The sequence below is a fragment of the Zymoseptoria tritici genome, chromosome 2 (genome assembly GCF_000219625.1).
Source record: "Zymoseptoria tritici IPO323 chromosome 2, whole genome shotgun sequence".
In the NCBI taxonomy this organism is placed as follows: domain Eukaryota; kingdom Fungi; phylum Ascomycota; class Dothideomycetes; order Mycosphaerellales; family Mycosphaerellaceae; genus Zymoseptoria; species Zymoseptoria tritici.
Window position 1 is genome coordinate 3,717,516 of NC_018217.1, and position 27,539 is coordinate 3,745,054.

At 51.0% G+C, this 27,539-nt stretch overlaps 6 protein-coding genes across 6 annotated transcripts; 2 read left to right on the plus strand and 4 right to left on the minus strand.

The window, feature by feature from the left end:
* Nucleotides 1-229: 229 nt before the first annotated feature.
* On the minus strand, nucleotides 230-4,111 carry MYCGRDRAFT_91272 (uncharacterized protein; the record flags this gene model as incomplete). Its single annotated transcript, XM_003855188.1, has 4 exons — nucleotides 230-1,051; nucleotides 1,376-1,856; nucleotides 1,906-2,023; nucleotides 2,077-4,111. The coding sequence occupies 4 exons, from the start codon at nucleotides 4,109-4,111 to the stop codon at nucleotides 230-232; spliced, it is 3,456 nt and encodes a 1,151-aa protein (XP_003855236.1).
* Nucleotides 4,112-5,026: 915 nt separating this feature from the next.
* MYCGRDRAFT_99349 (uncharacterized protein) lies at nucleotides 5,027-6,859 on the plus strand (the record flags this gene model as incomplete). Its single annotated transcript, XM_003855168.1, has 2 exons — nucleotides 5,027-5,125; nucleotides 5,183-6,859. The coding sequence occupies 2 exons, from the start codon at nucleotides 5,027-5,029 to the stop codon at nucleotides 6,857-6,859; spliced, it is 1,776 nt and encodes a 591-aa protein (XP_003855216.1).
* Nucleotides 6,860-9,334: 2,475 nt separating this feature from the next.
* Nucleotides 9,335-9,607, plus strand: MYCGRDRAFT_37376 (uncharacterized protein; the record flags this gene model as incomplete). The annotated part of the gene is made up of 1 exon (XM_003855169.1): nucleotides 9,335-9,607. A coding segment is annotated over one exon (273 nt), but the record flags the coding sequence as incomplete, so codon positions are not given.
* A 2,266-nt stretch (nucleotides 9,608-11,873) lies between these two features.
* MYCGRDRAFT_84922 (uncharacterized protein) lies at nucleotides 11,874-13,578 on the minus strand (the record flags this gene model as incomplete). The annotated part of the gene is made up of 3 exons (XM_003855187.1): nucleotides 11,874-11,962; nucleotides 12,035-13,401; nucleotides 13,451-13,578. The coding sequence occupies 3 exons, from the start codon at nucleotides 13,576-13,578 to the stop codon at nucleotides 11,874-11,876; spliced, it is 1,584 nt and encodes a 527-aa protein (XP_003855235.1).
* Nucleotides 13,579-16,808: 3,230 nt separating this feature from the next.
* MYCGRDRAFT_91275 (uncharacterized protein) lies at nucleotides 16,809-17,768 on the minus strand (the record flags this gene model as incomplete). Its single annotated transcript, XM_003855186.1, has 1 exon — nucleotides 16,809-17,768. The coding sequence occupies one exon, from the start codon at nucleotides 17,766-17,768 to the stop codon at nucleotides 16,809-16,811; it is 960 nt and encodes a 319-aa protein (XP_003855234.1).
* A 2,043-nt stretch (nucleotides 17,769-19,811) lies between these two features.
* Nucleotides 19,812-20,450, minus strand: MYCGRDRAFT_99350 (uncharacterized protein; the record flags this gene model as incomplete). Its single annotated transcript, XM_003855185.1, has 3 exons — nucleotides 19,812-20,103; nucleotides 20,163-20,214; nucleotides 20,273-20,450. The coding sequence occupies 3 exons, from the start codon at nucleotides 20,365-20,367 to the stop codon at nucleotides 19,960-19,962; spliced, it is 291 nt and encodes a 96-aa protein (XP_003855233.1).
* Between the last annotated feature and the right edge of the window lie 7,089 nt (nucleotides 20,451-27,539).

The window sequence follows — 27,539 nt, forward strand, 5'->3', positions numbered from 1 at the left end:
CAGGCAGCGTTGTACTCTTGCTTTGGGTCTTGCAGCAAGGCCGCCAAATTAAAGGGCTCGGCGGTGCAGAGTCACGAACAACTGCGGCTGAATGCGGTCGTTGATGGCCCATCGTAGGCAGTTCACAGCCTGAACAGCCATGTGGTCGATCGTCCAGTGCATGGACTGTCCTGCAGGCGAGGTTCCAGCAGTTCAATTGAGGATAGAGTAGACAGAAATGGCTCTCCATTCAATCCGGCTGCGACTCCTGCCCATCATTGCCCTCACTCGTGCCCGTACCCGCCTTCTTTGCCTTCTCGCGACTCCTCTTCTTCTGCTGCTTCTCGCGATTCCTCCTCGTACGCTTCTCCCGCTCAGCAGCCTCCTTCAACTCCGCAGCCTTCCTCCGCTCCTCCTCCTCCGCCCTGATCGCCGCTTGCTTGGCTCGAATTTTGAGTCGAGACTGCTTGCCCGGCCTCGTGCGTTTGGAGACCGATTCCGAGGGCTCGTCTGGCTTGGCATATAGGGCATCACACCGGGCCAAGGCCTGCCTCTGTTTCTTGGTGGGCTTGACATGTAGTACTCGCCACTCGTACGTACATCCTGGCCATATCGAATGCGAGTGTGAGATGACATCCTGCCCACTGACTGCGGCTACCTCGAAGGTTTGTCGTTCATCGGGTTGCAATGTATCCGTAAAGTAGTAACTCACGTCCCGGCTTGGAACGACAAAACTCGGCGTTGCATTTGAAGCATCGGGAGATGCAAGCCTGATCTTGGAGACGGCTGCTTTGCTTTGGACTTGACCGGTTGATGATGGCGCAAAGAGGCAGAAGTCTAGTTCTTCCTCATCTTCCATTGCTATATCCCCATTGGTTTCGGCCTTGTGTGAAACATATTCGAACTGGTCCAGGTGTTTGAGCTCATCGATGTTCGGAGAGGGAGGGGGTGGACTGGCATCGGATAGCAGCTCCGACCTGTCCACGACACGTTCCATGCCAGGTTGCGATGAGAGCGAGAAGTCGTAAAATTGCTCGACGCCGATGGTGATTGCAGGTGAGAAGTAGACTATCTGGCGTGTCGCGTTTAAAATTCGGCTTTTGGCTCGTCCACCGCCACGTCATTAATTCTAAACACGAGGAACAACAACATACCTACACGGGCGAGAGTTCATCACGGATGGCTGGATGCTACCAAGTTGCGATAATGGCATGAACATTCGTTTGGTATCGTAGTCTGAAATGCAGCCTTTGCTGCGCTCGCTGGTAGCTTTAGTCGTGACTTGTAAAAGTACAGGCTTGTGTGCCGTCGTCGTGAATCAAATCAAAATCGTTTTGCGTCTCCCGCAGCGCGAAGCTTTTCGAACTCCTCGAAGCATCAAGTTCAAAGATCAAACCTTTGGCAATTCGCCAGAAACGAAGTTTCCGGCCCTCAACGCCTTCACGCGTCCCGCCATATCATTCCGAACGCTTTTCTCCATGACCAGAGACATCTTCTTCATCGCATTGCGAAGTGTCAATTCCTCATCGGATGGCTTGAACTTGTCGGCAAATGTCTCCTCGAAATCATCTTTGACGGCGTCGGTGAAGATGTCCAAGGCGCTGTGGAGTGCATCATTCTGCTCGCCAATTCCTTTCGCCACTTCTGATTTTGCTGCGGTGACGACAGCGTGCCAGATACCACCAGGTCCAGATATAGACGTCGCCTGTATGAAGGCTGGTGGACGCTGCTTAGGATAGGAGATTTGCATCAGCTTCCTCTGCATCTTGGGTCGATCATCCCCGTTCCGCAGCAGGTAAATCTCGCCGAAAATCCGCCTCATTTCTTTTGCGATGTAGTTGGTGCCGCATTTGACAGTGGTGTTCGTTTGGACGGTCCTTTTTAATCGTTAGTAGGTCAAAAACGGTTTGATGGTGATATGTTTACCCGATGGTGTTCTTGAGCGCTACGCCCACAAGGCTGTAGTTGTCCTCGAAAGCATTTCTCAACGCCTGCACGGCCACGAGGAAATCATTTGCATCGACACTCCTGCCTTTACAGGCATCTAAAATGAAGTCAGTTTCTGATGGAAGAGAGGAGTCTCGGGATGTGACACACCTTGCACTTTCTTCACCATGTCGTCAAAGTGTCGATCGATCTCGACCCGTGTCTCCCCTTGCCACTTCGCAATCGCATCGTGGGCTGGAGCAGTGCAGGCCCGGGGAAAATCCCTTCGATACAATTGGAGGAGTTCCTCAATCATATCGATCTTCCCATGTCTGCCGGGTCCACGGACCCCACCAACTCTCATAAGGGTGAGAAATGGTGTGACCCCATTCTCCGCAAGCCACTTCTTCACCTTGACCTGAACAGCATCCAGCCATGGCTGTTCATGTCTACGCAACACATCAAGAAAGCGTCGCTTCAGCTCGTTCTCCAGTCGAGCGAATGACACATCGATCGATTTCTTGATATTGTCCGTATCGCTGATGAGGGCAACGACATGTCCCTTGGATGCCATTTCCTGTTGATCGCCAAACGCATTAACTCGAGCCATCATGCGGGAGATCCTCGTGTGACGGACGTCGATCGCATTCAGACGGAGGGCATTGGGCAACATCGCCACATGGCGACGGAGCTCGGGCAGGCCTGTCTCCTCCAGGGTGAGAGCTGGACCATCGCCCGCTTCGAAGCCTTCCAGGTAGGCCTGGTAGGCTTTGTTGCCCACCATGAAGATCGGAACGGATCCAATTGATGCCAGCTTGCGGCTCATCTTGTTGGTAAGTGCCGTCTTAACCTGCTCGTTACGAACGAGAAGGTTGTGACGGGTGAGAAGTCTCTCCTTGTGCTTGTAAAACAGTGACAGCTTCTTCGCTTGTGCGGCCAATTCGACTGGTACGGCTTCGGGAGGGTCTGCGCCGGTATAATCCTTGAGCCTCTCCTTCAATTCGTCCCGGGCTTGCTTCACGTCTTCCATTTCGGACTGCAACGTGTTTGCCATGTCGACATCATGCGGATCGTCCATCTCTAGCTCGCCATCTTTCTGCCAGGAATCGGTTTTGGTAACGACAAGCATGACACGGCCCGTCCCCAGATGAGAATGCCGAATGATTTCGTCCCAGACGACCGACTCAGATCCAGCACGCGAAACGTCGACCATGATGAGTGCATGAGTGATTTTGGGAGCATGAATCTCTGCGCTCTTTCGACGGAATGGATTGGGGTCGGACACGCCGGGCGTATCGATGAATGATGCGCCTGTTGCGAGCATCGGGTTCTTGAAGCGATACTCGACCAGCGACACCATCGGCGCCAGGGAGTGCTTGGGCTTTCTTATATTGGTACCCTCGGTGACGAACGATCCGAGAACAGTCTGCAATTGCCTCGGTTTGTCGGCGTTAACTAAAACCGTTTGTGTCTGTTTGGAAGCCGTTTGAATTGAGTCATAGACATGTCGCTCCAGTGTTAACAGAAGGGACTCGTCGTTGTCAGGCTCGCTCAAAAGTTTCTGTATGCTTTCCAGGTCGCTCCATTCCGCACGATTGCAAAGCAGAGAGAGCAGGGTCTGCTCTACTGCCATGAGTCTCTCCGGGCTGCTTTCAACACGATCGTCTGCGTCCACAGAGTCGTCAGACGCCGAGAATCGACGGTAGTCTTGAAGAAGTCCAGCGAGAAGTTCCCGACGTTGTGGGCCATCGAAGAAGAAGACTTCGGCCTGAAATTCCAGTGGCTGGTCATCTTTGGCGTTGCAGAACTTGTTGCTGGATAATGTGCAAGAGAACCCATTTGCGCCTTCGCGCGCGATCTTTCCCACCCCAAAGAAGGAGTTCATAGTGGCGCTCTTGCCTCCGCCCATGTTACCAGAAAGGCCGATCATAACCTCTGACACCTCTATTTTGCAGAGTGCCGCCTTGATCAGCTCACGGATCTTCTCCGTACTTGGGTCCTTGAAACCAGACGAGTTCATCCCGTCGGCCAGGCGCTTATTCAACTTGTCGACGTCCAATTCAAGTTGAACAGCCTCTGGCGCCGTGACAACCAGCGGTACGAACTCCTCGTTGGCTTGGTTGTGTCGAGGTTCGTCTGCTTCCGAGACGGACTCGGCTGTCACGAGGTCCACAGATTCCGCGCGGCGACGCTTATAGCCGGCCATGATAGCGGTGCGGAACAATCTGGTCTGGTTCTGTGCGCGGGAACTACTGTGTAGAAAAGTTGCGGTGCGAGAGTCTGCTTGAGATGGTGCTTTTGGGTGTCGTGGAGTGTGTCGTGCGTCGTTCGAATGAGAAGGGTCGACAACCTATCTCTCCGGGCTTTCAGCTGAAACCTATTCGACTTGGGCAGATCTTGCGAGCGCACTTGCCGTGGGCGAACAGAGGAGGAGGAGGGGTCCAGTGGTGTCGATGTAGTAGTTGAGGATTGGTGAAAGAAGTAAGTAGGGAGAGAGCAAAGACATATGCATATATGTGCTGGTCAAAGCAGAGCAGCCTGAGGCTGCGAGGAACCTCCATCATGTGAATGTGAAGCCTTGAACGTCGCGAGTGAAGGCGCATCGACAGGTTGTCCGCTACGAAAGTCTGGTTCAGGTGAATGGCTTGTGACAAAGACCAGAGTGAAGTTGAGAGCGATCTCATGCCTCAGGCATCAATAAGTTTGCCCATCATGATTGGCTCGCGTAGTAGGCGCGCTAGCTGATGTGCGTCAAATGGAATACCTACAACGATTGACTGCAATTAAAATTGCTCGATTTTGCTAGCTCGAGTTCATGCCTCAGGCATCACTAAGATACTTCGTTCAAAGCTTCGACCGTCAGAACCACTTCTTCAATCATTCCTCAGCTCACCCTCCCACTACCCTTCCGCTGCCCATACTCGACTACGCAGCCGTGCGAAGCATCAAAACTATCCTCCAAGGCGATCGCGACCCTTATCCCATCACCGTAGACCGTGCGCAATCACACCGGGAAGAGGACGGCTGGACAGCAACAGACGCTGCAGCAAAGAGCGACTGGTGGCAGTAGAGGCGGAATCCTGCACAACAAGAAGGAGTGGTTGCGACAAGGTATTTCACCATGCCGGGCGTGATCGCCGAACCTCAATCTGGTGCGAAGGCTCGCAAGCCAACGAAGAATGAGCAGCGTCGCGCAAAGAAGAAGCAACAGAAGCAAGAGGTAAGCCTGTGCTTGGATACCAAGACTCACACAACCGCACATCTAACAATCGACCAGGTCTCCGCAGTACCACCGCAGCCAGATGTCGCCGAGAAGCCGGAAGAGCCTGCACAAGCAGCAGCGCCCACGACCGATGCGGCAGACGATGAAACCACGATAATCGAGATCGACGACGACCTGCCCAAAGATGATGCGCTTTTCTCACAGTACGCCGGTGTGCTAGCAAGGTTCCAGAAGACCGACGAGGACGCCAAAGAGAACGAGCCAGAAGCGAAGCCGGAGGTATACTATGATGATGACGACAATGTTCAGTCAGAGGACGAGGAGGAGGCTACAAGAAAGCGCTTGTCGAAGAAGCAGCGAAAGGCTGCCAACAAGCTCAGCATTGCAGAGCTGAAGGCCATTGTGCGGAAGCCGGAGATTGTGGAGTGGACAGATACAGACGCTGCGGACCCGAAGCTGCTGGTTAATCTCAAGTCTGCGCGGAACGTCATTCCAGTACCGAACCACTGGAGTCTGAAGCGTGAGTACTTGAGCAGCAAGCGTGGTATCGAGAAGCCTGGATTCGTGCTGCCTAAGTTCATTGCGGAGACTGGCATTCAGGACATGCGCGATGCTGCGCACGCAAAGGAGGCGGAGGCCACATTGAAGCAAAAGCAGCGTGAGCGCGTCAGTGGAAAGACTGGCAAGCTCGACATTGATTACCAAAAACTTTACGAGGCGTTCTTTCGCAGGCAGACTAAACCAACGATGACCAAGTATGGTGAAGTCTACTACGAGGGTAAGGAGTTCGAAACGAATTTGCGCCACCTCCGTCCGGGCCAGCTAAGTGAGGAGCTCATGGAGGCGCTCAACATGGGACCTGGTGCACCACCGCCGTGGCTTGTTGCGCAACAAAAGGTCGGACCGCCACCATCATATCCGGCTCTCAAGATTCCTGGACTGAACGCACCACCTCCAGTCGGATCATCATGGGGATACGCACCAGGCCAGTGGGGTAAGCCACCGTTGGACGCAGAAGGCCGGCCTGAGTGGGGTGGTGATGTCTTTGGCTTGACGGAGTATCAAGAGGACGCTGCGAAGGACGAGGCTGCCAAGGTAGAGCCGGTCGACAAGTCGCTATGGGGAGAGCTTCAACCTCCCGAAGACGATGAGGAGGAAGAAGAGGAGGAGGAAGAAGAGGATGAAGACGAGGAGGAAGACGATAGTGGCAGGAGGACGGGTATTGACGGGCATTACAGCGGTACCGACACTCCTGGCGGATTCCAAAGCACAGTACCGACCGACTTCATGGGCATGCGCGGCATGTCAGATGACATGAATCTACGAAAAGAGCGCGTTGGTACCGAGACGGAGGCCAGCAATCACCCACGATCAGCAGGACAAGTTCTGAACGAGCGATCGATCCGAGCCGAGGGTTTCTTTGGTGGCGAGCGCGCTTACGATCTGAATGGAGGACGTCCTGTGCTTGGGTCAGAGCGAGATGACAGAGGGAAGAAGCGGAAGGTTGGTGATCTGGATGTGTCAATGGATCCGGATGCTCTGGCGAGAGATGATAAGATGTCGAAGGAGGAGCTCAAGAGGCGGTTTGAGGCGGAGAGTGCGCAGCAAAATCGGGGTGGATGGAAGGGTGCGGAGGATTTGAGTGGACTGGTGGCGGAGGAGACTGCGAAGCGTCAAAAGCGCGATCGCGAGCGGGAGCAGAAAAGCGGTAGGGGAGGTGGACGGAGATGATCATATGCGGGTATGGATCACGAATTGTAAAAGTGCAGTGAGAGGGAATGGGATGGAGCAGGTGTAAAATGGAAGCAGGAAGGAAGTTGACTGTACAATGGCTGTAACCCGTGGAAGTGGTAGTAAGCAGGAGATGATGGAGACATCGACACCGTGCAGCGTGCGTAGTATGCGCCCAGCATGGACCGTGGAATGGCATACCCGACGTGCTGCTTGTCACGAACAACCAAAGGAGCGATTCGAATCCTTCACCAAGTCCGCCTCCGTACTATCAGGTTCCGCCGAAGAAATCCCGTTCCCGACTCCAACTTCGCTGTCTGAACTTTTAGCTTCCGCGACAAACAACACGACCATCAGGTTGTGTCTCACTCTACACCATCATCATGGACCGAAGCATGGATAGAGATCGTGATCGAAGGTGAGTCGGCAAGAATGCGATGGTTGGCAATCACGGAATGTGCAGCGTAACGATGCTTCGACAAGCAGCGAGGCTTCGTTCAGAGCTTTGTTACTCGACTTTGACTACTGACGATTGCTGCGCAATGCTGCATCTCGGCAGTGTATTGCATTACTTTGATACGCGGTATCAATGCGGTCGGAAATACACACTAACAATCACTGCGCAGACGCGAGCCAGACATTCCTATCGAGGATCGCTTTGGCACGGGCAGAGGGCAGTCATACCGACCTGGCAACGCACGCGAACGAACACCACCACCACGTGCAGGCGACAGCTACCGCGCACGATCACCAGCACGCCGCGGCGCATATCCTCCTGTCGGCGGAGACAGCTACCGCGCGCCGCAACGCCCACGATCCCGCTCCCCAGTCCGACGAGACGATTTCCGACGACGCACCCCATCTCCGCAGAGATTCCGCGACCGAGGAGAAGTTCCCAGAGGTGGCGATAGCTATCGTGCTCGACCGAGATCACCTCCAGTACGGAGAGAAGAGCTGCCGAGAGATGATCTGTTCAGAAGAGAACCCGCAAGAGACGACCGAGATTTTCAACAGCGAGACTTCAGAGACGACAGAGACAGAGGATACGCTGCTGGCAATAGTGGGGCAACACGGTCGCCGCTGCCTCGATTCAGGGAGCGTAGTCCGCTTCCCTTGAGAAGAGGCAGAGATCCGTCGCCGATTTCTAGCAGAGGTCGGAGAACACCACCACTAGCCAAGCGCGAGAATCAACCCACTCCTCAGCGATCGCGATACGATGACTTTCCACCATCGAGACCTGCCAGTCCTCCACGGCGTCAGTTTTCACCCGGTGAACATCGGCCCTCACCCGCACAGTCTAGGACTCGAGACTTTCGCATGCGCTCAAGATCGCCTGCGCCGAGGGCTGATCGCGTCGATCCAAGAGCTGTGGATAATTGGAGACAACCACCGCGCTCGCCAGCACGGGAAACTCGGCAGGACTACTTGAGCAGAGAAGCATCGGACCACAACTCGGCGGCAACTTCTCGTCGCTCATCACCACCAGTGCACCCAAGTCGCATGGCGATACGTCCAGCAGGAAGAGACGATCGACCTTCGAGCAGAGCCTCTCCACGCGATCCATATGATAACAGGGAGCCGTACCGCGCAGTTGATGCTGACGTGGCCATGCGATCTACGCCAGCGCGAGCTGTGCAGTCTTCGTATCAGGAAGATAGAGGCTACACCAACACACAACCCGCTGAGCCAGCGTACCGAGACGATCGAAGCTATCCTGCTGCTCGCGAAGTACCGCCGCCCAGAGAGCCACGCAGAATGGACGATGCTCCAGTACAACGTGCTCCACCAATCGGCCCAGGCGGACCGCGAGCTCCAGCAACATCTCTTGCTCCGCCTACTGGCCCTGCAGCTTCTTCCACCCTCCCTGCTGCACCTAGGCAGTCAGCAGTACCGCCATCTGGCCCACGTGGAGCTCCAGCACCGAGAGGCGACTTTGCGCCGCGTGGAAGAGGTGGCTTTGGCGGTGAGTTTCCTCCGAGAGGTAGAGGTGGATTTGCAGGATCGTTCCGCGGTGGACGAGGTGGACCGGGTGCTGGATTTGGTCGAGGTGGTGGTGAAGCCGGTGGTTTTGGACGTGGAGGAGGGGAGGCGGGAGGATACTCTCGAGGAGGTGGAGATGCTGGAGGATACTCACGTGGGGGAGGAGATGCAGGAGGATACACACGAGGAGGTGGAGATGCTGGAGGATACTCGCGTGGAGGAGCAGACTCTGGAAGCTACAGTCGGGGTGGCGGCGAAGTTGGAGGACTGCAGCGCGCAGAGAGCTTTGGCCACGACCAGACCTCACCTCGACCACCCCCCTCTGGACCTCGATCGTCCTACTCTCAAGCCACGCCCACCACCTACAACCGTGTTAACAGCATCGCAAGCCAACCACCAGCGTTCCCTCGAGCCCACGCCGTTCCCGACATTCCCACGGGTCCTAAAGCCGGCCGCCATCCCAACAATGCGGCGCTAGCGACCCTATCCGCCAACCGCGTACACCCTGCCATCGCCGACCTGCCGAAGATCATCGACGGCGGATTGAAAGCCGAGCCGTTGATTGACAGATCCAAACTCAACAAGCTGGAAGATGAGGCGGAGCGGTTGAGGAGGCAGATTGAGGAGAAAGAGTCTCGCAAGCGGAAGAACCTGCGGGAGTGGGATCGCTTGACGAGAGATACGGAGGCTGCGGCGTTGAGGAGCGAGTTGGCGGAGCAGGCTTTGAAGTTGCACAATGGTGAGGCGGAGAGTCAGGCGGCGTTCTAGTAGGATGTTCTTGCCGTGGACTTCCGCTGAGCTGGTGTGCAGAGGATGAATGATGGTTGCTGGCTTTGGAGGCACGAGTGATTTGGCAAAAGGCCATGATGGGCATGGCAGCGGTTGCATACCTTGCCCTTGATTCAGTGGATTGATGGCTGCTCGATCACGCCAAGTTCTTGAGTCGGAAGCACCTATGACGGGAAACACCAAGCCTAACGATTGGACTCGTCTCCATCTTTCACGAGCCCTGATTGCCATATCGGGCATGTCGTGATAGATCTAAAACACTAATCCTGCCGCTGTTCCTTGCCACGTGCGAGGGTCCGATCCGCGCTTGTAGCGATGTATCAGGATCTGGTTGGACGATGAATATGCCCTGGGCGATGAGGTGATGGAACATTTTCTCATATGCAAGTTATGTGTATGCTGCCTGAGTTGAATATTTGAGTCTTCCAACTCAGCTCAAAGTGATCTTTCTCATCGATCACTCCCTTCGAGAAGTGGTTGGAATGGCGGGGGCGAATGCGAATTCCTGGTGGCACAAGGCCAGGCCCAAAATGACGTGGCTTGTGGGGAGATTTTGGCACTTTTCGAATTCGACATTTCCAGCCGCCGCTCTTCTTCCATCAACTACAAACAACACACTCCAACAACAACAACACTTTACACCACTACACATCACCTACACACTCCGACGACAACTCGATCATCATGGATTTCGGAGGACAACAGCAGCAAGGCGGACCAGCCATGGGCGGCGGACGTGCATGCTACAACTGTGAGTAAAATTCCCTCTTCTGACTCTAGCTGCCCATCAAAGTGCTCTGGCATCGGCGCGGCAGCGGCAGTGTGTGGAGGTATCAGGTACCATCTATCACGGCATACATTCGACTTCATCGACACAAGATCGTCGTGTTTTGTTCATTCCGCTGCCGCCTCCGACCGCCGCGACATCCAACATGTCTTCACCAATGAAGAACCTTCAAACGCCAAGCCTTGAATTTGAGACTGATTTTCGCAGGCGGCGACCAGAGCCATCAGGCCCGTGACTGCCCACAGAAGGGAACCCCGGTGAGTTGCGTCGAATTGAGCGCCTCGATCGACTTCAGCTGACCATTTCAAAAGACCTGCTACAACTGCGGCCAGCAGGGTCACCTTTCCCGCGAGTGCACCGAGCCTGCTAAGGACAAGGCCTGCTACTCTTGCGGCGAGACTGGACACATGTCCCGTGAGTGCCCCAACGCACCTCAGCGTGGTGGTGGTGGTGGTTTCGGCGGTCAGCAGGGTGGCGGCGGTGGCCGTGAGTGCTACAAGGTACGTTCTAAACTTCATCTCCTCTCCCCTCCCTCAACCTGCGCTAACAATCCCACAGTGCGGCCAGGTCGGTCACATCGCCCGCGACTGCAACGAGGGTGGTCAGGGTGGCTACGGTGGCGGCGGCTACGGTGGTGGTCGTGGTGGCTATGGTGGTGGACGCGGTGGTTTCGGCGGCGGTGCTGGAGGTGCTGGTGGCCAGACCTGCTACACTTGCGGCGGCTACGGCCACATGAGCCGTGACTGCACCCAGGGCCAGAAGTGCTACAACTGTGAGTTGCCTCCTTCACTTCACTTCACCCGAACTCATACTGACACCTCTTCCTCCCAGGCGGCGAAGTCGGTCATCTCTCCCGCGACTGCCCATCCGAGGCTTCCGGCGAGCGCGTCTGCTACCGCTGCAAGCAGCCCGGCCACGTTCAGGCTTCCTGCCCGAACGCCTAAACGCATCGACCCGAGCACGACGGACCATGGATTCAACGTAATCTTGCATATCGCACAAGAACACGAACGACGAACAACGCGTGGACCTCACAACCTGGAATGACGACCTTGACTGGCAGCCGGACGATTTGGAAGGTTAAAGGGTGGGAGCATGAGAGAGAGTGTGGTTTTACGGGAAAATGAAAAAAGGTGCGGTAGGGTCGGAATAGGTCATCCACGGTCACGACTGGAGTTTTATTACGAGGCATGCATCATGGTCGCTTCTTCTTCTCCTGGGTTGATTCAACTTGTTTTTCTCTGGCGTGGGCTAAAAGCTTGGCTGGCAAATGGGGAAAACATTGACGACCTGGAATTGAGGAGTGGCAAAAACGCTGGGATTCACCAGTACAGCGATGCATATGCACGTATAGTAACGTCGAAATGAAATGCGGTGTCAAAAATCAAATGTGGTCTCATGTGTGAAAGGTACGTCGGATGCTCATGCCAAATGCCATATCTATCCGCAGATCATCAATCATGTGAAATCATAAACCACCAAGGCTTGCCTCCCCTGACTCTGCTCCTTCAGCAACACCACATTTTCATCGTCAAACCCGATCCATCCTCTCGTGAGCGTCAACTCCGGTTCTTCGTCCGAATCCAAGTCGCTCGAGACATCCGCAGCACCACTAATACTCTTCTTGTGCACGAAATCAAGTCCTGCTTGAGTCGGATCCTTCACAGCAGGCGCCTTGGTCTCGGGCCTGATCTGTATACTCAAATCACCGCTCGCGAGACGCTTCCGCGCTGCCGTTGACCCAAAGCCGCCTTCTAGCTCCCAAACTCGTAGCTCATCGCCTCGTCGGCTGACTGACACCGCCTTCCCTCGGTTGCCGACCGATGCGCCGGAGACGGAAGATGTGTGGCCCCATAGCCGACTCCCCGCGCTGATAGAGAGCGACTCTGCCGTTGAGGTCACGAGGTAGAGCGTCAAAGTGTTGTCCGGGTGTGAGACGAGGAGGTAGGGATGTGTGTATGATAGCGAAGTCGGTTTGGAGTGGATATGCTTCAGCTCTAGGGCCAGAGGCGGCGCAGAGGATGCGGTGGAGAAAGGTGTGAGATGCTGGATGATGGGTCTGCTGGTGAAGGCGAGAGGGCGGTAGTGCTGGTCGATGGCGGAGGCGATGCGGGATTCGAGGAGGGAGCCGGTGGGAGAGAGATGGAGTTCTTGGATGCCGACTGTCCAGCCGGAGAGATAGGTTGGTAGGGCGTAGGCTACTGATATGAGGACGGTGGAGGAGGTGGCTCGGAGGGAGATTGAGAGTGGTGGCCAGACGTTGTGGGACTTCAGGGAGTGGAGTAGCCTGGGTGGGGAGGGGATGTCGTTTGGGTTGGTTGTCTCTGGGAAGCGATAGACGGACAGCAGCTGTGTTGCAGTCATGGTCACGATGTATGGCCATGATACAGCCACTGCGGAGACCACGCCGTTGGAAGAGCTGGTGTGCGTGTATTGGTGGAGCAGGCGTTTCTTCGCTTGGTCAAGCAGGAACACGCTGTATGCACCGTCCTCAAATCCGACAAGTATCCTCGCCGCATCTCTCCGACTCGCAACGGGCTCTACTGCAATCGCAGTCGGCGGCGCGGGATATCGCGATCGCGGCAAGTCATACTGAGCAATGAGCTGGCGTTGTTCCTTCGTCGCCCATGCTCGCAGCCCATCCGTCTGATCCACCGTGTAAACCACCCCATCACTCATCTGCACCAGCACCGGCGGTATCGCAGCCTCCTCCGCCACCGGAATCTCATTCACAGCAGCACATCCTTGCGACCAGTTATGCCTCAACTTGTACACCCGATACCAATCCGTCCGCTCTCCGCTCTTGACCAGATGTTCTTCGTCCAACCATCTCGATGCCTTGGATGCGAAGTGCAGACTGTCCTTTGATGCTCCGACGTCTTTCAATCCGGGTAGTCGACTAGCTCGTGGTCTGACGAAGCGGTTGTAGTAGTGTGATTTGAAGAGCTGGTCGTCTCGTGCGAGTTTCTGATATTTGTGGGAGAGTCTGGTCGTTTAGCGCTGCATGCTGAGAGTGAGACTCAAATGTGACATACCTCTGGCATACTAAAAGTTGAGATACAGAGAGAAATGACAATACCTTCACGAGCAACTCGTCGCTGAGCCGTGAGAGGCGGTCTGGAGAAGATGACTTGAAGCGCTTTCCAGACTGCGCAATAGCCATGTCGTCCTCGTCGTCCCTGGGTCTCTTCGCCATGCTCGTTGCGATACGAGCGCCGTGTGCGCGAAAGAATGTTCAAGTCGGTGTCGTCGTCTTTGTCGTGTGGCGGCGCATCGAGAGTTGGTTGCGGATGCCAAGAATTCCTCGGGAACGCCGAGGTCGGATCGCGTCTACCTGGTCACACTGCACGCGTCTGTTGCAGGCGTCGAGATGATCGCTTCCACTTTATTGCATCAGCGATCGATCTTCACAGTGAAAGCGAGCGACAACAATCTCCGATACCACTCCTCGGTCACAGGGTCATGCCCACGTCCATTGATTCCGAGCGCAACCGGACAGCCGTCTCGACTTTGTGAGGCGCATGCGACTTTCCGATGGACAACAGATCGCCACAGCGTCAGGAGCCGACCCTGGAGCAGGCACTCAATTCACTCGGACGGAAGACGTATCGCATAGAGCAGCTGGAAGCTGAAAATGCAGCTTTGCGTGCCCAGCTGGCAGCGCAGACGACTCCAGCACCTTCAGACCGGAATTCTTCATCAACACAGACTATCGAGAATGCCGGAGTGCCGGTCTCTCGATGGAACGACCTTGTCAAATCGTATACCGAATTGCAAGGCAAATGTGCGAAACTGAAGGCGCAAAATCTGGATTTAGAGGAGAAATGCAGAAAGTACAAGAAATCCGTCAAAGACTGGAAGGACTATCTTCAATCAAGGCGTCTGCTTCCCGAAGATGGTGCAACCGGAGCGCCCGCAATGGTGCAAGCCTCTACCGACGAAGCACGGCCAGAAGACGCACCTGGCGGCACTGAAGGGTCCCCAAGAGCTGAAAGGACCGAGGACCGCATGACCATGAACGACACCACGGTTGGTAATGAGAACACGACTCACGACGGCACGGAGCTGCCATCAAGCCCACCGATCAACGGAATTCTGCCGGAGCGTATGACGTCTCAGATTGCCGTCCATCTGCCGACAGCGTCACACTCAAGAGTCACATCCAGCCAAACGACAGTCGATGATGGTGTGGAGGATGCCGAACAAGAAACCTCCGTCTTGACCGTGAAAGCTGAGCCATCAAGTGACGGGCCCATTGTAATCTCGACTCGATGCTTGAAAAGAAAGCTCGATTCTCGAGAGTCCCCTCGACGACGAATCAAACGGGATCCGCAGTCATCGCCCGGCGGGTCCATCCATATATCCCAGGAACCAGAAAGTCCACAAGGAACACCAGCGCGTTCAATGCATCCCGAGACCTCCGATCTCGACGCGCTCGGTGCTCCAATCACCACACCGCGGCGGCCCAGACGTGTCAGTGCACTTCGGCAGCGAGCGACCTCCGAGGAGGGGACTAGACATGTACCGGTCTTGCGGAGGCAAGCGTCATCACTTTCCGAAGGAGACGCTGATCAACAGAGTGGAGACAACTCGCTTCCGACCGTCAAATCTCACCGACAGGTCCAGACTAGCACGATTAATGTCGGGTCGCGGGGCTCAGGAGATGTGGAAAGCAGGGTCTTGCAACACCCTAATGCGGACGCTCTGCGTCCGATCAGTGGCAACGTGGCCAGGCTTCAGCCAGTCAATGCTGCATCCGCCGGCTTCAAGCAGAGTGGATCTCGTCGAAAAGCAGACAAGAATAAGCATCTTTTGTTCTCGGAGGACGGCGAGGATGAGAGCAGTCAGCAACCGGCCAAGCAGAAGGACAAAGCGTTTACACCACCAGCTGAGGTGCGACAACGACTCGAAGATCTGCTTAATAATGGTCCGTCACCGAAGCAAAACACGCCTCTTCAGCTGCCGCCGCGGCAGGACCGTCTGATGCGTCAGCGAGCCCAGCTACCCGCCCAACTTGTCACACCCGCGAGCACCGTAAAGAAGTTGTCGCCAGTGAAGAAGATCTCACCAGTCAAGGAAGTCTCGCCGGTGAAGAGGACATCCCCAGTAAAGAGAGCATCACCAGTGAAAAGGACAGAGAGGCTCCGCGTGCCACAAGACTCACCACCGCCCGTGCGGCCCGAAGATGAACCTCTCCGTATCCGGCCCATGGAGACCCTCGGACTATCAGACTTCCGCATCAATCCCGCCTACATGGGCACGACATTTGCCTTCGCCGATCCCATCCGCGGCAAAGAACAACGCAGAGCTCTACCCGTCTGCAACCAACCTGGCTGTTCCTGCTCCTCCCTCCGCACCACAATCCGTATGGGCGGCACCGCGCTCTCCGGCAAATCAGACGCCGGCGCTCTGGAAGCCTATTTCGGCGAAGACTGGACGAGTATTATCGGCGGCTACAACGCTGTTGATCGCAAGGAGATTCTCATCCAAGCTCACGCGCATTGCTTTGCGAATGCGCATGGTAAGCATCGTCAGGCGTTTGAGAGGAGGGCTACGCCGCCGGGGTATTGGAGGACGGAGTTTCCGACTACGCAGGAGCAGAGGGAGGATCATGAGATTGCGGATCAGAGGGCAAGGAAGGCTGTTGAGGAGAGGTATCGCGAGGCGATGAGGACGGGTGGGAGGTGGAAGTTTAGGGATGAGTAGTGTGGGAAGCATTGTTATTTGAGGAAGGGAGGAGTTGATCATATGACATGTATGGTATGTTTACTAGCGTACAGCACTATCAAGGAGAATCTTCAGCACTACAATGGCTTTCACTCGCTTTCGATGGATGGAATCCTTACTAGCGTGAGCAGGCACTGTAGCTGGAGACCAAGCACTTGAGGAAAACGCAGTGTGTCCCGGCTCGCAGGTAACGTCGATAACGCAGAAGAGGACAGCACCCGACGAGACATCGGGGACGCCCACTTCCACCGTGTGCGCGGCCTTGTTCTCACAGCACTGACGTTTCAATTCACTCGACGAGTGTCCGCAGCGACACCAATGGACTCACAAGCCGGCCACCTCTTCGACCTCCAACGCGGTAGTGCTGGTCTTCGACGGGAAAAGGATGTTGGAGATCATCCAAGTGATAGCATCCTCACACTTCATATCGAGGGATCTGACCACGCTCTTCTGCATCGCGAAGCAGCGGTCTCCGGGAGGGAGAGCAGAGTATATGCAAAAGACACCGCAGCTCTTGCACGAAGGTGCCTCGTGGAATGGGGTTTGGATCAAGAAGCCGTACGATTTTTTCTGCCGTTAAGGTATCATTGCCCATGTGAGCCGCTAACATACACGCTGATCATCGTGAATCGCACATTCGCCCACCATGAGCTTCCATCACAGCCGTCACCTCTGCGCCATCCACCGTTCCAGCTGCTCCAACCTCCCTCTCAACGCCTCCGCCTCCGCCTTCAATGCATAATTCTCCTGCCCCAGCGCGCCAATATGCTCAATCGCACCCGTCAGAATCTCGCATTTACTCGGCTTCAACCCAGCGGGCTCTCCTCCCTTGCCATTCACCGCCCCGCTCCGCGCTGCCAGCTCGGGCACCGTCTGCCGCAAACGATCGAGGTGTGCGTTCAGATTCTCTCTATATCGCCTCTCCACGGCTGTGTGTGGGATTCGTGCACGTTTGCGGTTGCGAGAGGAGGTTTTTGGGTCGGAGGCGGAGGGAAAGTAGTCGTCGTCTTCTCCGTCGTCGGAAGGGGAGCGTTTGATTGGTGGGGAGTGGAGTGGTCGTTGAGGGATTGTGTCGGGTGCTGTGACTGCGCGAGCGATGCCGGGACGTTTTGGTGCGGACTTGAAGATGGGTTGGACATATTGGGATGAGGGTGATTGGTCGCCGAAGGAGCTGCGAGGGCTGTTCGTGTCGGAGGGGTCATGTCCGTGGGTGGATGGTAGGGTGAGGTGGTTGGAGGTATGTCGAATGGTGTAGCCTTCGTCGATGTTTGATGGGAATGTGCCGGTTGATGGCGTGCCCAGTTCCATGTCGGAAGCCCATGCAGCATCAGGTGGAAATGCGAGGCGCGGCGAGACGAGCGCATGCGAGATACGTTGCTGACCGCTGGTGAAGGGCGTGTTGTAGGTTCCTGCTTCTGATTGTTGAAACATGCGAAGGTCGGTCTCGAGCATGCCGTGGGTCATAACGGGCATGTTGTTGGAACCATCGTGCCAGTTATTCGATGGCAGCGGCATCTGCTGGGGATATGAGCGGCGCCATGCATCGTTGGCGTAGTGGTCGGACATCTGAATCTGATCAAACGGCGGCTGAAAGTAGTGCACGCCTGCAGAGCGGACTGCGGTCATCGAACAGAGTCTTCAGGTTTGGCTTTGTTGTTGTGTGATGATCTTCTTTTTCGCCGACAGCTGTGTGTGAATTTAAAGCGGGAGGTAGAAGGTGTGTGGATGTCGAGTTGCAGTCAATGTGTATCGTTATCAATGCTGCTCTCTCTATGTGATGTTGACTTGGAATCAAGAGACGATGGGTGGTTGTATCTCTTACAGAAGGACAGGATGGTAAGGAGCAGAAAGAAATGGGAGAAGTCCCGGCGCAGTGGTCCTTCCTCTTCTAATGAGGAGCTGAGCGTCCGGCCCTGCATTACGTTCGGAGCAGCGACCGCGCAGGAGCTGGACAGAGCTCAAGGTTATGCCCTATGGCAGGTTACTCTTAAGCGAAGAGGCGTTCGAGGCTTGAGGTACACGATACGGTACGGCGATACCGGTGCAGACGCCGTGGCCCAAACCGAATGCTAGCCTGCTCCAAGGCAACCTTATTGCATTGGCAGAAAATCGCCAGAAGTCCGCCGTGCGCATCAGGCTCAGACGGCTGTACTGTTGCCTCAATCGTTGCCATTGTCCATAGCCTCCGAGTCTCCGACGGCATTGTGATGTATTAGTATTCCGAGGCAGACTACTGTATACTTTCGTTAGCGTTGCCACTATTCGCTATCTCAGCTGCTCCCAGAAAAGGTTGTTGTCAATGTCGATTCGCTAGACGAGCTGGAACTGCGAACTCGGCACCGATGCCAGTTATGGGTTAATACTGATGCTAATACTTCCGTTCTTCTGCTCAAAGTGCACACTCCAAGCCACTGCAGGCCAAACCGTGCCGCGCAGGTTGAGCGGTCTCACGGAGGTAGTTGGCGGTAAGGGAAAAGGCGTTTGCGGCTTGGACCCTTGAGAAAAGTCGTTGCTCGGGGCAAGCCACCGCGAGGAGTTGCGAGGTATAGGAAGGGCGTGGAGGCAGCCAAAGTGAAAGCAAGACTCGTACTCGGTTAGTCACCGCCAGTGAAAAGATAGACGGCAGCTTGTGTAGCGAGCCGGCGGTTTTTGGCGTTTTCTTGGATGAGTACCAGCGGTGTGCGACTGGCTGAATCTTTCGGAAGGGGCTGACATCCGCCGGCGTCCCGTCAAAATGGTACAAGATTCGGCGAGGGACACGTGCGCAGCAGAAGCGCTACACATCAGCCTTGTCGCTTCATTCGGGGTCTCCGAACGCCATCGGGGCAGCCTTCAGAACGCCTCTCTCCATTAAGGCGACATCGGCTGAGGCTCGAGGATTGACCGTGACCGGCCAAGTTCAGCAGTCCAGCGCGAGTGAATAGATTCCAGCGACGACAGCCAGCCATGAGAAAGAGGACCTTGCATGCTTGCGAGGTACGGGCGGGGAAAAGCGGTTCAGACTGAGATGGCAAGATGAGACCCACACCATGCGCGAAAGCACCGCTTAGGATACACTGCTCTCATTGGCGACTCGATGCTCTGCCGACCTCCGTCCATTGCCTGTTTACGGGAAGGCGCTGAAGTCTATTCAGGTTTATCAGCAGGCGGAAGAGTTTTCTCCATACCTCCAGCGTCCGGTGCCAAGTTTCCTCGACGGCGCCCAGACCGCCGAATGCGGAGTGTGTGCGCCTGTGAGCTGGACCGCTCCGGGACAGCGCGATAGAACAAGGATGGAAGGCTGGCGATACGGCTTGCATGCCACGTGGTCGCGTCGGCGTGGAAGCCATCAACGCCTTCGTGAAAGATTCGAAGTTCATCACCACCCCGCCGAGGCTTGCTCAGCTTTGAATCGGGAAGCTTGCCGCTTTACTGTGCTCTCATCCGACACTACAGCCTGGTCTCAGACTGACGAGAAATATGCTTTAGAGAGCAGCATCCGACACATGATAGTAGAGCGTATTTCGAGTAGGATCAGTGGTGGTGCGGAAAGTGTATCTGCAGTTTGGCCGGCGTAGCGGAATCGCGGGACCCAGCAGTCCTGAACCCATTCTGATGAGACGGCAACATGCTTGTATAACCCACCATCAAGTTGCAGAGCAAAATGTTGCTGTACTGGACAAGGAACGTCAGATGAAATCAATACTTCGTCAATCGTACGTAGACCTGTCCAATTACAGCAGTCCTGTCTCCTGTGCTCCTGGCAATTTCGGCGACTCCGAAAGCCACGCTTGAAGTCCAACAACACTCATGAAAGCAAACGCAATCTCGTATATCATCAATTGTTGATAGAAACAATCTGGTCTTGCTCGATCAAGACGTTGTGCTCTTGGCCCATGGCTTGCACGCTTTCAAGGACCTTGGCCGGGACCTTGGCTGCGAAGCCCATGATCAAGCTGTATTCATGAGTGATGACTCCGCCCTGTGCCATGAATGTTAGCGCCGTGCGTGTATCCCGGCGGATCTGATCGAAATGCATACCGCGTCGAGGATGGCTTTCTTGGCTCCTTCCAGGACAGAGGCGGGAGTGTTGCTGCGAAGGAGTCAGCGCTCATGAAGTCTTGTTGGATTGCTATCCCTGTGCAGCTCACTTGGGGTATGAGATGATCACTTGTTGAGTCTGATCCTTTGCCATGGCGCCGGCGGCTAATCCGAGGACGAGGAGCGGAGCAAGAGAGAACTTCATTACTGAGATATCGAGTACACTGTAGTCTTGAATGCTGGTAGGAGTAGATGTGTGTATTGGTCCAGCGGTATGTTTGTGTCGTGTGATTAGGTATGTTGTGTCTGGTGTCGTCGCATTCACTGCCTGCAAGGAACCGGTATGCAGCCCCTGACGTAAGCAGTCACGTGCCGGGTGTTGTGATTGGACTCAAGCTAAGTGGAAGAAGACCTCTGATTAGCAGGTATATATTGTTATGCAGAGAGAATCTCAAGTGTAAGATTCTCACTTTAGCTATCTATGTGTAGGAATGCCTTAGCACTAGTTACGTGCACTTTACTAATAGTTAGTCTAATAATCCATAACACTCCCCTATTAGCAGCTGCATTATTACGAGCTGTTTGTTACCTAATTATAGCAGGTATTTACCTACTACGTAGCTAATGCTCGGCTTCAGCTTAATAAAAAGCATCTTCTTCTAGCTTTTTTATTCCTCTACTTTACAATCTATACCTCTTATCCATTTAGCTAATTTATTAGCTAATCTATTATCTATCCCTTACAGCTATTAACAACACAATCTACATTACTAGCTATAGCTTCTAGAAGAAGAGCAGCTTTCTCTGTCCCTAGGAAAACCTTCTAGCAAGTTATCGATAAAGCAAGAGCTATTAGCAGTAGAGATCTCCTATAGATCTACAAAGATAGTTCTGTAGCACATTAGACTATACATTAACTTATTAGAGGAGAGATAAACAGACACTACAATAGAGTAAATGTTAGGGCTTAGGGTCCCTTCTCTTTTGTAGCTTGCTTTAATAGGTTTATAGCTAAGCTTAATAAGGATCTCCTTACTACAGACCTTATTAACATAGTAATAGAGGAGCTGTACAACCTAAGGGAGTAGGCCTTCCTAGTAGAAAACTACCCTAGTCTAACAACTCCTAATCCTTAGGGATTTGTGTTGTGCTATAACTAGACTCCTCTTAGCCAAATGTTAAGCTCTAACAAGGCAGAGATAAAGCAGTAGTTAGTAGCATAGCATCCTATGTATGTTCTCCTTAAAATCCCTTCTTCCCTAATAGAAACTAACATTCTCCTAGGCTTTAAATTAAGATTCTAGGGGAATTAGCTTAGTCTTTTAGTAGTAGTTCTAGGGGGGCAGGCTATAGGTTCTAGGACATACTCTAATACTTTTAGGTTTTTATAGAAAAGTTTTCCTTTAGCTAGGTGTTTTTCTTATAGTTTCTTAGATGCTTTTGTAGAGGTGTATAGTTGCCTCCTTTCCTTTGTATAGATAAGAATAAAATAAGTGTTCTAAGTGTTGTGCTTCTTAGTTTTGTAACAAATAAAATAGTGTAATTCTAGGGAGGGAATCCTTCTTAGGTAGGAATGCAGGTACTAAGGCATAAATTTGAGAGCAATTTCCCTCTTCTTATTAAGGGCTAGTTAGTCTAGTAGTATAATTTCTAACTACAAATCAGAAGGTTACAGGTTCAATTCCTGTATCAGCCTCTTATTTCGTGCGACTATGTTAGGATGTGTTCCTCTTATGCTCGCACGAGATGCTCCTTTTAGTAGACGCCTATATTAGAGGATAGTGTTTAGGGATTTTGGTTTTGTTAGACAGTCTACAAGCTGCATATCTGTCCTTACAAACTCTACCTTAATACTCCCCTTGTTATGTTGCTCTCTGCAGTAATAGTTCCTAAGAGAGACATATCTTAATCTTTTGGAGTTAGCATAGTTTTCCACAAGGCTAATAGCTAATTAATTGTCTACTTTAATAAGGATAGTAGAAATGCTTTTAGCCTAGGTAAAGGGCTAGAGCTTATTAATAAGATTCCTTACCTAATTTACTTCTCTTATTACCTTAGTAAGAGAGAGGTACTCTGCCTTAGTGCTAGACAGCACTACTTCTTTCTGTAGTTAAGATCTCTAGACAACTAGGCCTCCTGCAATTTTAAAGAGCATTCCTAAGGTAGACCTAAATATGCTAGGATTACTAGTAAAGTCAGAGTCTAAGAATGCTTTAATCTAAATTTGCTCCTTAGTTTTCCTATACACAAGGCACTTGTTAATTGTGCCTGCAACATATCTCTAGATATGTTTAGCTGCCTAAACATGCAAAGGTCCTAGGTTCTAAAGGAACCTTACATAGTAGTTAACAGCAAAACTAATATCTAGTCTAGTATAGTTTAACAGATGTTGCAGTTCCCTAATAATCTTGTTAAAGAGATTATAGTCCTCCTTTGTTCCCTTATCCTAGAGGGGTTTAAGGAGGGTGTTAAGGAGGTACTTAACACTCTTTGCATTGCTAAGACTATGTCCTTAAAGTTTGTCTCTAGAATAGTGTTCCTAAGAGACAGACATAGAGCTATCTTTCCCTTCCTTTAGGTAAAGTCCAAGAAAGATATTAGTATTAACAACCTTAATTGTGTACTTCTGCTCTAATCCCTTAATTAGCTTGTTAATCTTATAGTCTAACTATCTAAAGATCTAGAAGTTATCTACATAAAGGAGAACAAGGATGCCTTTCCCTTAAAAGAGGCAAGCATCGCTAACAGTTCTTGTTAGACTAAGCTTTTAGAGAGTGTCTACAGCATCGTAGTGCTAGAGAGCAGCTGCCTGCTTAAGCCTATATAGTCCTTTCTTAACATGTATAATGTACTTGTAGGCATCTTTCTTAAAGAGATAAGCTCCCTCTAGTAGCTTAATAAAGATCTGCTTATCTAGGTTTAGATTCAGGAATGCAGTCTTAACATTAACTTGTCTCCTCTTCTAGCTAAAGTTAACTAAGAGGGACAGAAGTATTCTCCCTATTGCAGCTCTTAGGGTAGGAGCAAAGGTATTAACATAGTTAAGTCCCTTCCTTTGTGTAAATCCCCTAGCTGTCTATCTAGCCTTGTACTTCTCTACAGTTCTATCTAAGAGCACCTTAATCTTAAAGACCTATTTCCCTATAAGAGGGACTCTCCCCTTAGGGAGGGTGCTAATAAGTTTCTATTTAAGGCATCCTGTAGACTTAAGTAACTTAGCTTCCTTAATAATAGCTTTCTCCTATTCCTTGTAGTTAGATCTAGAGAGAGCTTCCTTAACTATCTTAGGATCAGACAGATTAGGATTTGTTACTTTAAGTCCTATCTTCTAGATCTTGCTGTAGTCTTTTCTTACAACTAATCTTCTACTTCTTAAGAGTCTAAATATGCCTAAGCTTTCAGGACTTGCTTTATTGCCTAATTTCTTAGGTCTCTTAGGGCTTCTCCCTACTTTCCTCTTTCCTATAACATAAATGTCTAGGAAGGGAGTTATAGTATAATCTTAAAGGTCTTCCCCTTTAGGGCAATTCTCTACTAATGCTTAATATTATAGCTGTGTTAATAAGGCATTAGCCTGCTCCTGGAATCCCTTAGGACTTCCTTAGAATCCCTTAGGACTTCCTGTTTCCTTAGAAACATGCTCCCCCTAAGCTAGCTAGGAGGCTTCTTTATACTTAGTAGCCTCTAGCTAATTAGGCTTAGACTGCTTATGTTAGTTATCCTAGGACTGTATGTCCTAACCTAATGTTTGCTCCCCCTAAGATGTTAAAAGGGAGGCTTAGTTTCTCTCTCTCTGCATAGTATTAAATATATTCTCTACTTCTTAAAGATGAGAAGTAGTAAGAGGTTAGGCATCTTGCCCTTAGGCATCCTAGCCCTAATCTTAATCCTTAGTATAGATAGCATAGACTTCCTGTTCTGTAGCAATAGGTTGCATTAGTTATAGGAAACTCTCCCCCTAGAAGTCTAGGGCAGCAGGTATTATGCTGTATACCTTATCCTTATTGTGTGTTATATAAGGAGAGGTTACAATCTTGTGCTAAAACCTAGCAAGGGTAGATAGTTCAAACTTCTAAACTATATAGTTAGTTAAAGTGTTCTCCTAGAATCCCAGATTCTAGTATTTCTCTGCTCTAGGATAGAACTTCTATAAATTAGGTCTCCCCTAATTATGCAGATATGCTCTGCATCTAAATCTCCTAACCTTTGTTAGATTAATATATAGAGTTCTAGTATTAAGATCTTAATCAAATTCCTAAAGAGGAATCTTGTTAGTTAACAGGCATACTAGCCTGTTAGTAAGGAAGATTGCATATGCAACTGCAAAACTCTAGAGAGGGAGAGGTAGGCCAGAGTTAATTATTATTGCTCTTGCCTTATTAAGGATAACCTTGTTAGATAATTCTGCAATTCTATTCTGCTTAGGAGTATAGGGAGCTAAGAAATCCTATCTTAGTCCCTTATTCTCTGCAAATGTAATTAGATTATTATTGTCAAACTCTCCTCCTCTATCTAAGAACTAGATCTTAACTATCTTTTTGTACTAGTTAAATGTCTTAGTAGTCTATTTCTTAATAATTTGTGCAGCTTGTAATTTAAGCTTGCAGAAGATAGCCTATCTCCTTCTTAACTTTGCATTAGTAATTATAAGGATGTACTTGCATCCAAAGATGTCTAGTAGAAAGATTAGTCCTACAATGTTAATATAGACCTTATCTAATAAGGATTAAGGTGTTAGTCTTAGAGTTCTTAACACTACTCTCTGTAACCTTGCAAGCTTGTATAGCTTACAGTGCTTAAGTGTAGATGTGTTAATCTGCTTAAGTCCTTAGACTTAAGCCTTTGTTGCACTAAGAATCTTGTTCCCTACATAGCCTAGTCTCTAGTGCTATCTTGTTGTGTTAGCCTTAGGCATAGCAAAGGCTAGACAGGACATGTTCCTGTTAGTTGTAGAAGCAACTTTGGTACTCCCCTTAGGGAGAGAGACAGTTGCATTCTAGAGGATTAGAACATTATAAGTAGACTAAACCTTGCCTATCTTCTTATTATTCCTTAGAATGCATAAAGATAGCCTGTCCAGGTAGACCTTGCACTTTAGCTAGAGAGTCTCTGCTAAGATAAGGTTGTAATTAGAGTTAGGAGAGTACAACACATCTTGCAAGGTAATATTTGACTTATTCCCCTTATACTTTATTATAATCCTTACACTTCCTAAGTGTGTAACTGTGCTTTGTCTAATAGCTTAAGAGAACCTGATTAGGGTTTCTAGGGGTTTAAGGTCTAAGAACTAGGACTTGTTGTTAAAGAAGTAGTATAATATACTAGAATCCTAGACAATAGTGTTACTCCTTTGTATTCCAGCGGCAGCAATTGCTGCTCCTGCAAATAAGCTGTCTAAATTAGAGCCTAAGCCTACATTAGAAGAGGAGATAGGCTTAATTGCTACAGCACCCTTTCCTCCCTTCTTGTTATGTCTCTTGCTCTTATCTTAGGACTTCTTCTTGTCCTTATTAGATCCTCCTTTTCCTTTATATACCCAGGACTTTAGGGCCTTGTTAGGGTGCTTCTTAAAGCAGTCTGCATTTGTGTGGATATAATAGGTACACTTAGTACACTAATTATTATCTACTGTAGCACCCCTAAATCCTCCTGCTGTCCTCTATGTCTGTAGAGGAGGTTCCTTAATTAATAAGGTAATTAGCTCTTTAAGAGTTGTGTTCTTAATATAATAGGATTGTCTCTAGCTTCTTAGGTATTCTAGATAGTAGAGGCCCTAGATAAAGAACAGCCTAATCTGCTTATTACTAAAGGTAAGCTTTAAGACTAGAATGCTCTTAGACCTAGAGTATTATTCTGTTGCAGAGATGTACTTGTAATGCTACTTCTAGAAGTCCTTACAGTACTTCTAAGTGTTTGTTCCTTAGATCTTAATGTTGCTAATTCTAAGAATCCTTAGGCTATTATAAATGTTTATAGTTATAACAGGCCTGTAGGTAGCTGCAACAGTATTATATAGTTCCTTAGCTATCTTCTCTATATCCCTAAAGTTAGGCCTTAGAGATTAGTTAATCCTTTTGCTAACAATCCCGTATGCAATTAGGTCGTGCTTATGCCAGACTTAGAGAGGAGTTGGTCTTAGTCTACTAGTCAGAATAGGTTCTGTTACTAGAGTGTCCCCTCCTTCTTTTTAGGAAGGAGTTAGAGCCTAGGAGGATAAAGCAGTACTCTCCTTAGTTAGTAGAGAGGGATATCTAACTTTAATTCCTAGCTTTAGTTAGGCAGGGCACTAGGGAATGTTATAAAAGACATAGCCCAACACCTCCTTGTCTATAAGGGCTGCTTTAAGCATCCTTAACTAGTCTAAGAAGTTGCTTCCCTTTCTTAGGACTTTATTCTCCTTCGCAGTCTTGAACTTATTAGCCTGCATTGCAGCTGTTGTTGTAACTAGCTCTTTCTCGGCTCGCTAGTCAACTATCTAAACAGTGTACAGTAAGGTTCTAATAGCTGCGCTTAGAACAGACAATTCTTCCTTAAGTGTGCAGCAGTTACGCCGGGCTTATAACCTGTTGTAATTAGACTTAAGCTAAGTAGAAGAAGACCTCTGATTAGCAGGTATATATTGTTATGCAGAGAGAATCTTAAGTGTGAGATTCTCACTTTAGCTATCTGTGTGTAGGAATGCCTTGGCACTAGTCACGTGCACTTCACTAATGGTCAGTCTGATGATCCACAACACCGGGATAGTCACGCTCCGTTCGGGCTTTGTCTTCACTCTTCCAGCAATCACCACTTCTCACTTCATCGCTCAGCTTTCTCTTTCATCCACCTTCTTACCACATCCTACCAGCATACGCAGTCCGGAACCTCAGCACATCCTGCGCGCATCAAGATACAGCTGGTCTACCTCCACCACGCGACTTTCAAGAAGAAGAAGACTCGAAAGCGCCCAGATCCGGGTTTCTGGACAGCGGACAGCGCCGGGCGAGAAGACCTCGTGCGCATCAAGACTTAAGGCAGATCAGCAGTGGAAAAGTGATATCGAGACATTGTAGCCTCATCGGCATTGGTCAGAAAGAGCTTCGGATCTTGCGGTCATTGCGCTGTGGACGCTCTCTTCCCAAGGCGGAATATTAGATTAGCAGGAGTCACTACACTTGTTGCACCCTTTGCCTCGTCCGAGGGACAGAATTCAGTGTCTACGCTGCTCATTTGAGCGACAGGCACGCGCTTGAAGATCATCTGAAAGTGCGACTACACTTCCAATCACTGTCGCCGCGACCGCGCTCTCGAGTGCTCAGCTGTTCCTATCAACATAGATAGCATTTCTGTGCATCACCGTACAGTACCACATTGTCGTTGTATGAGATCGAGGTCATG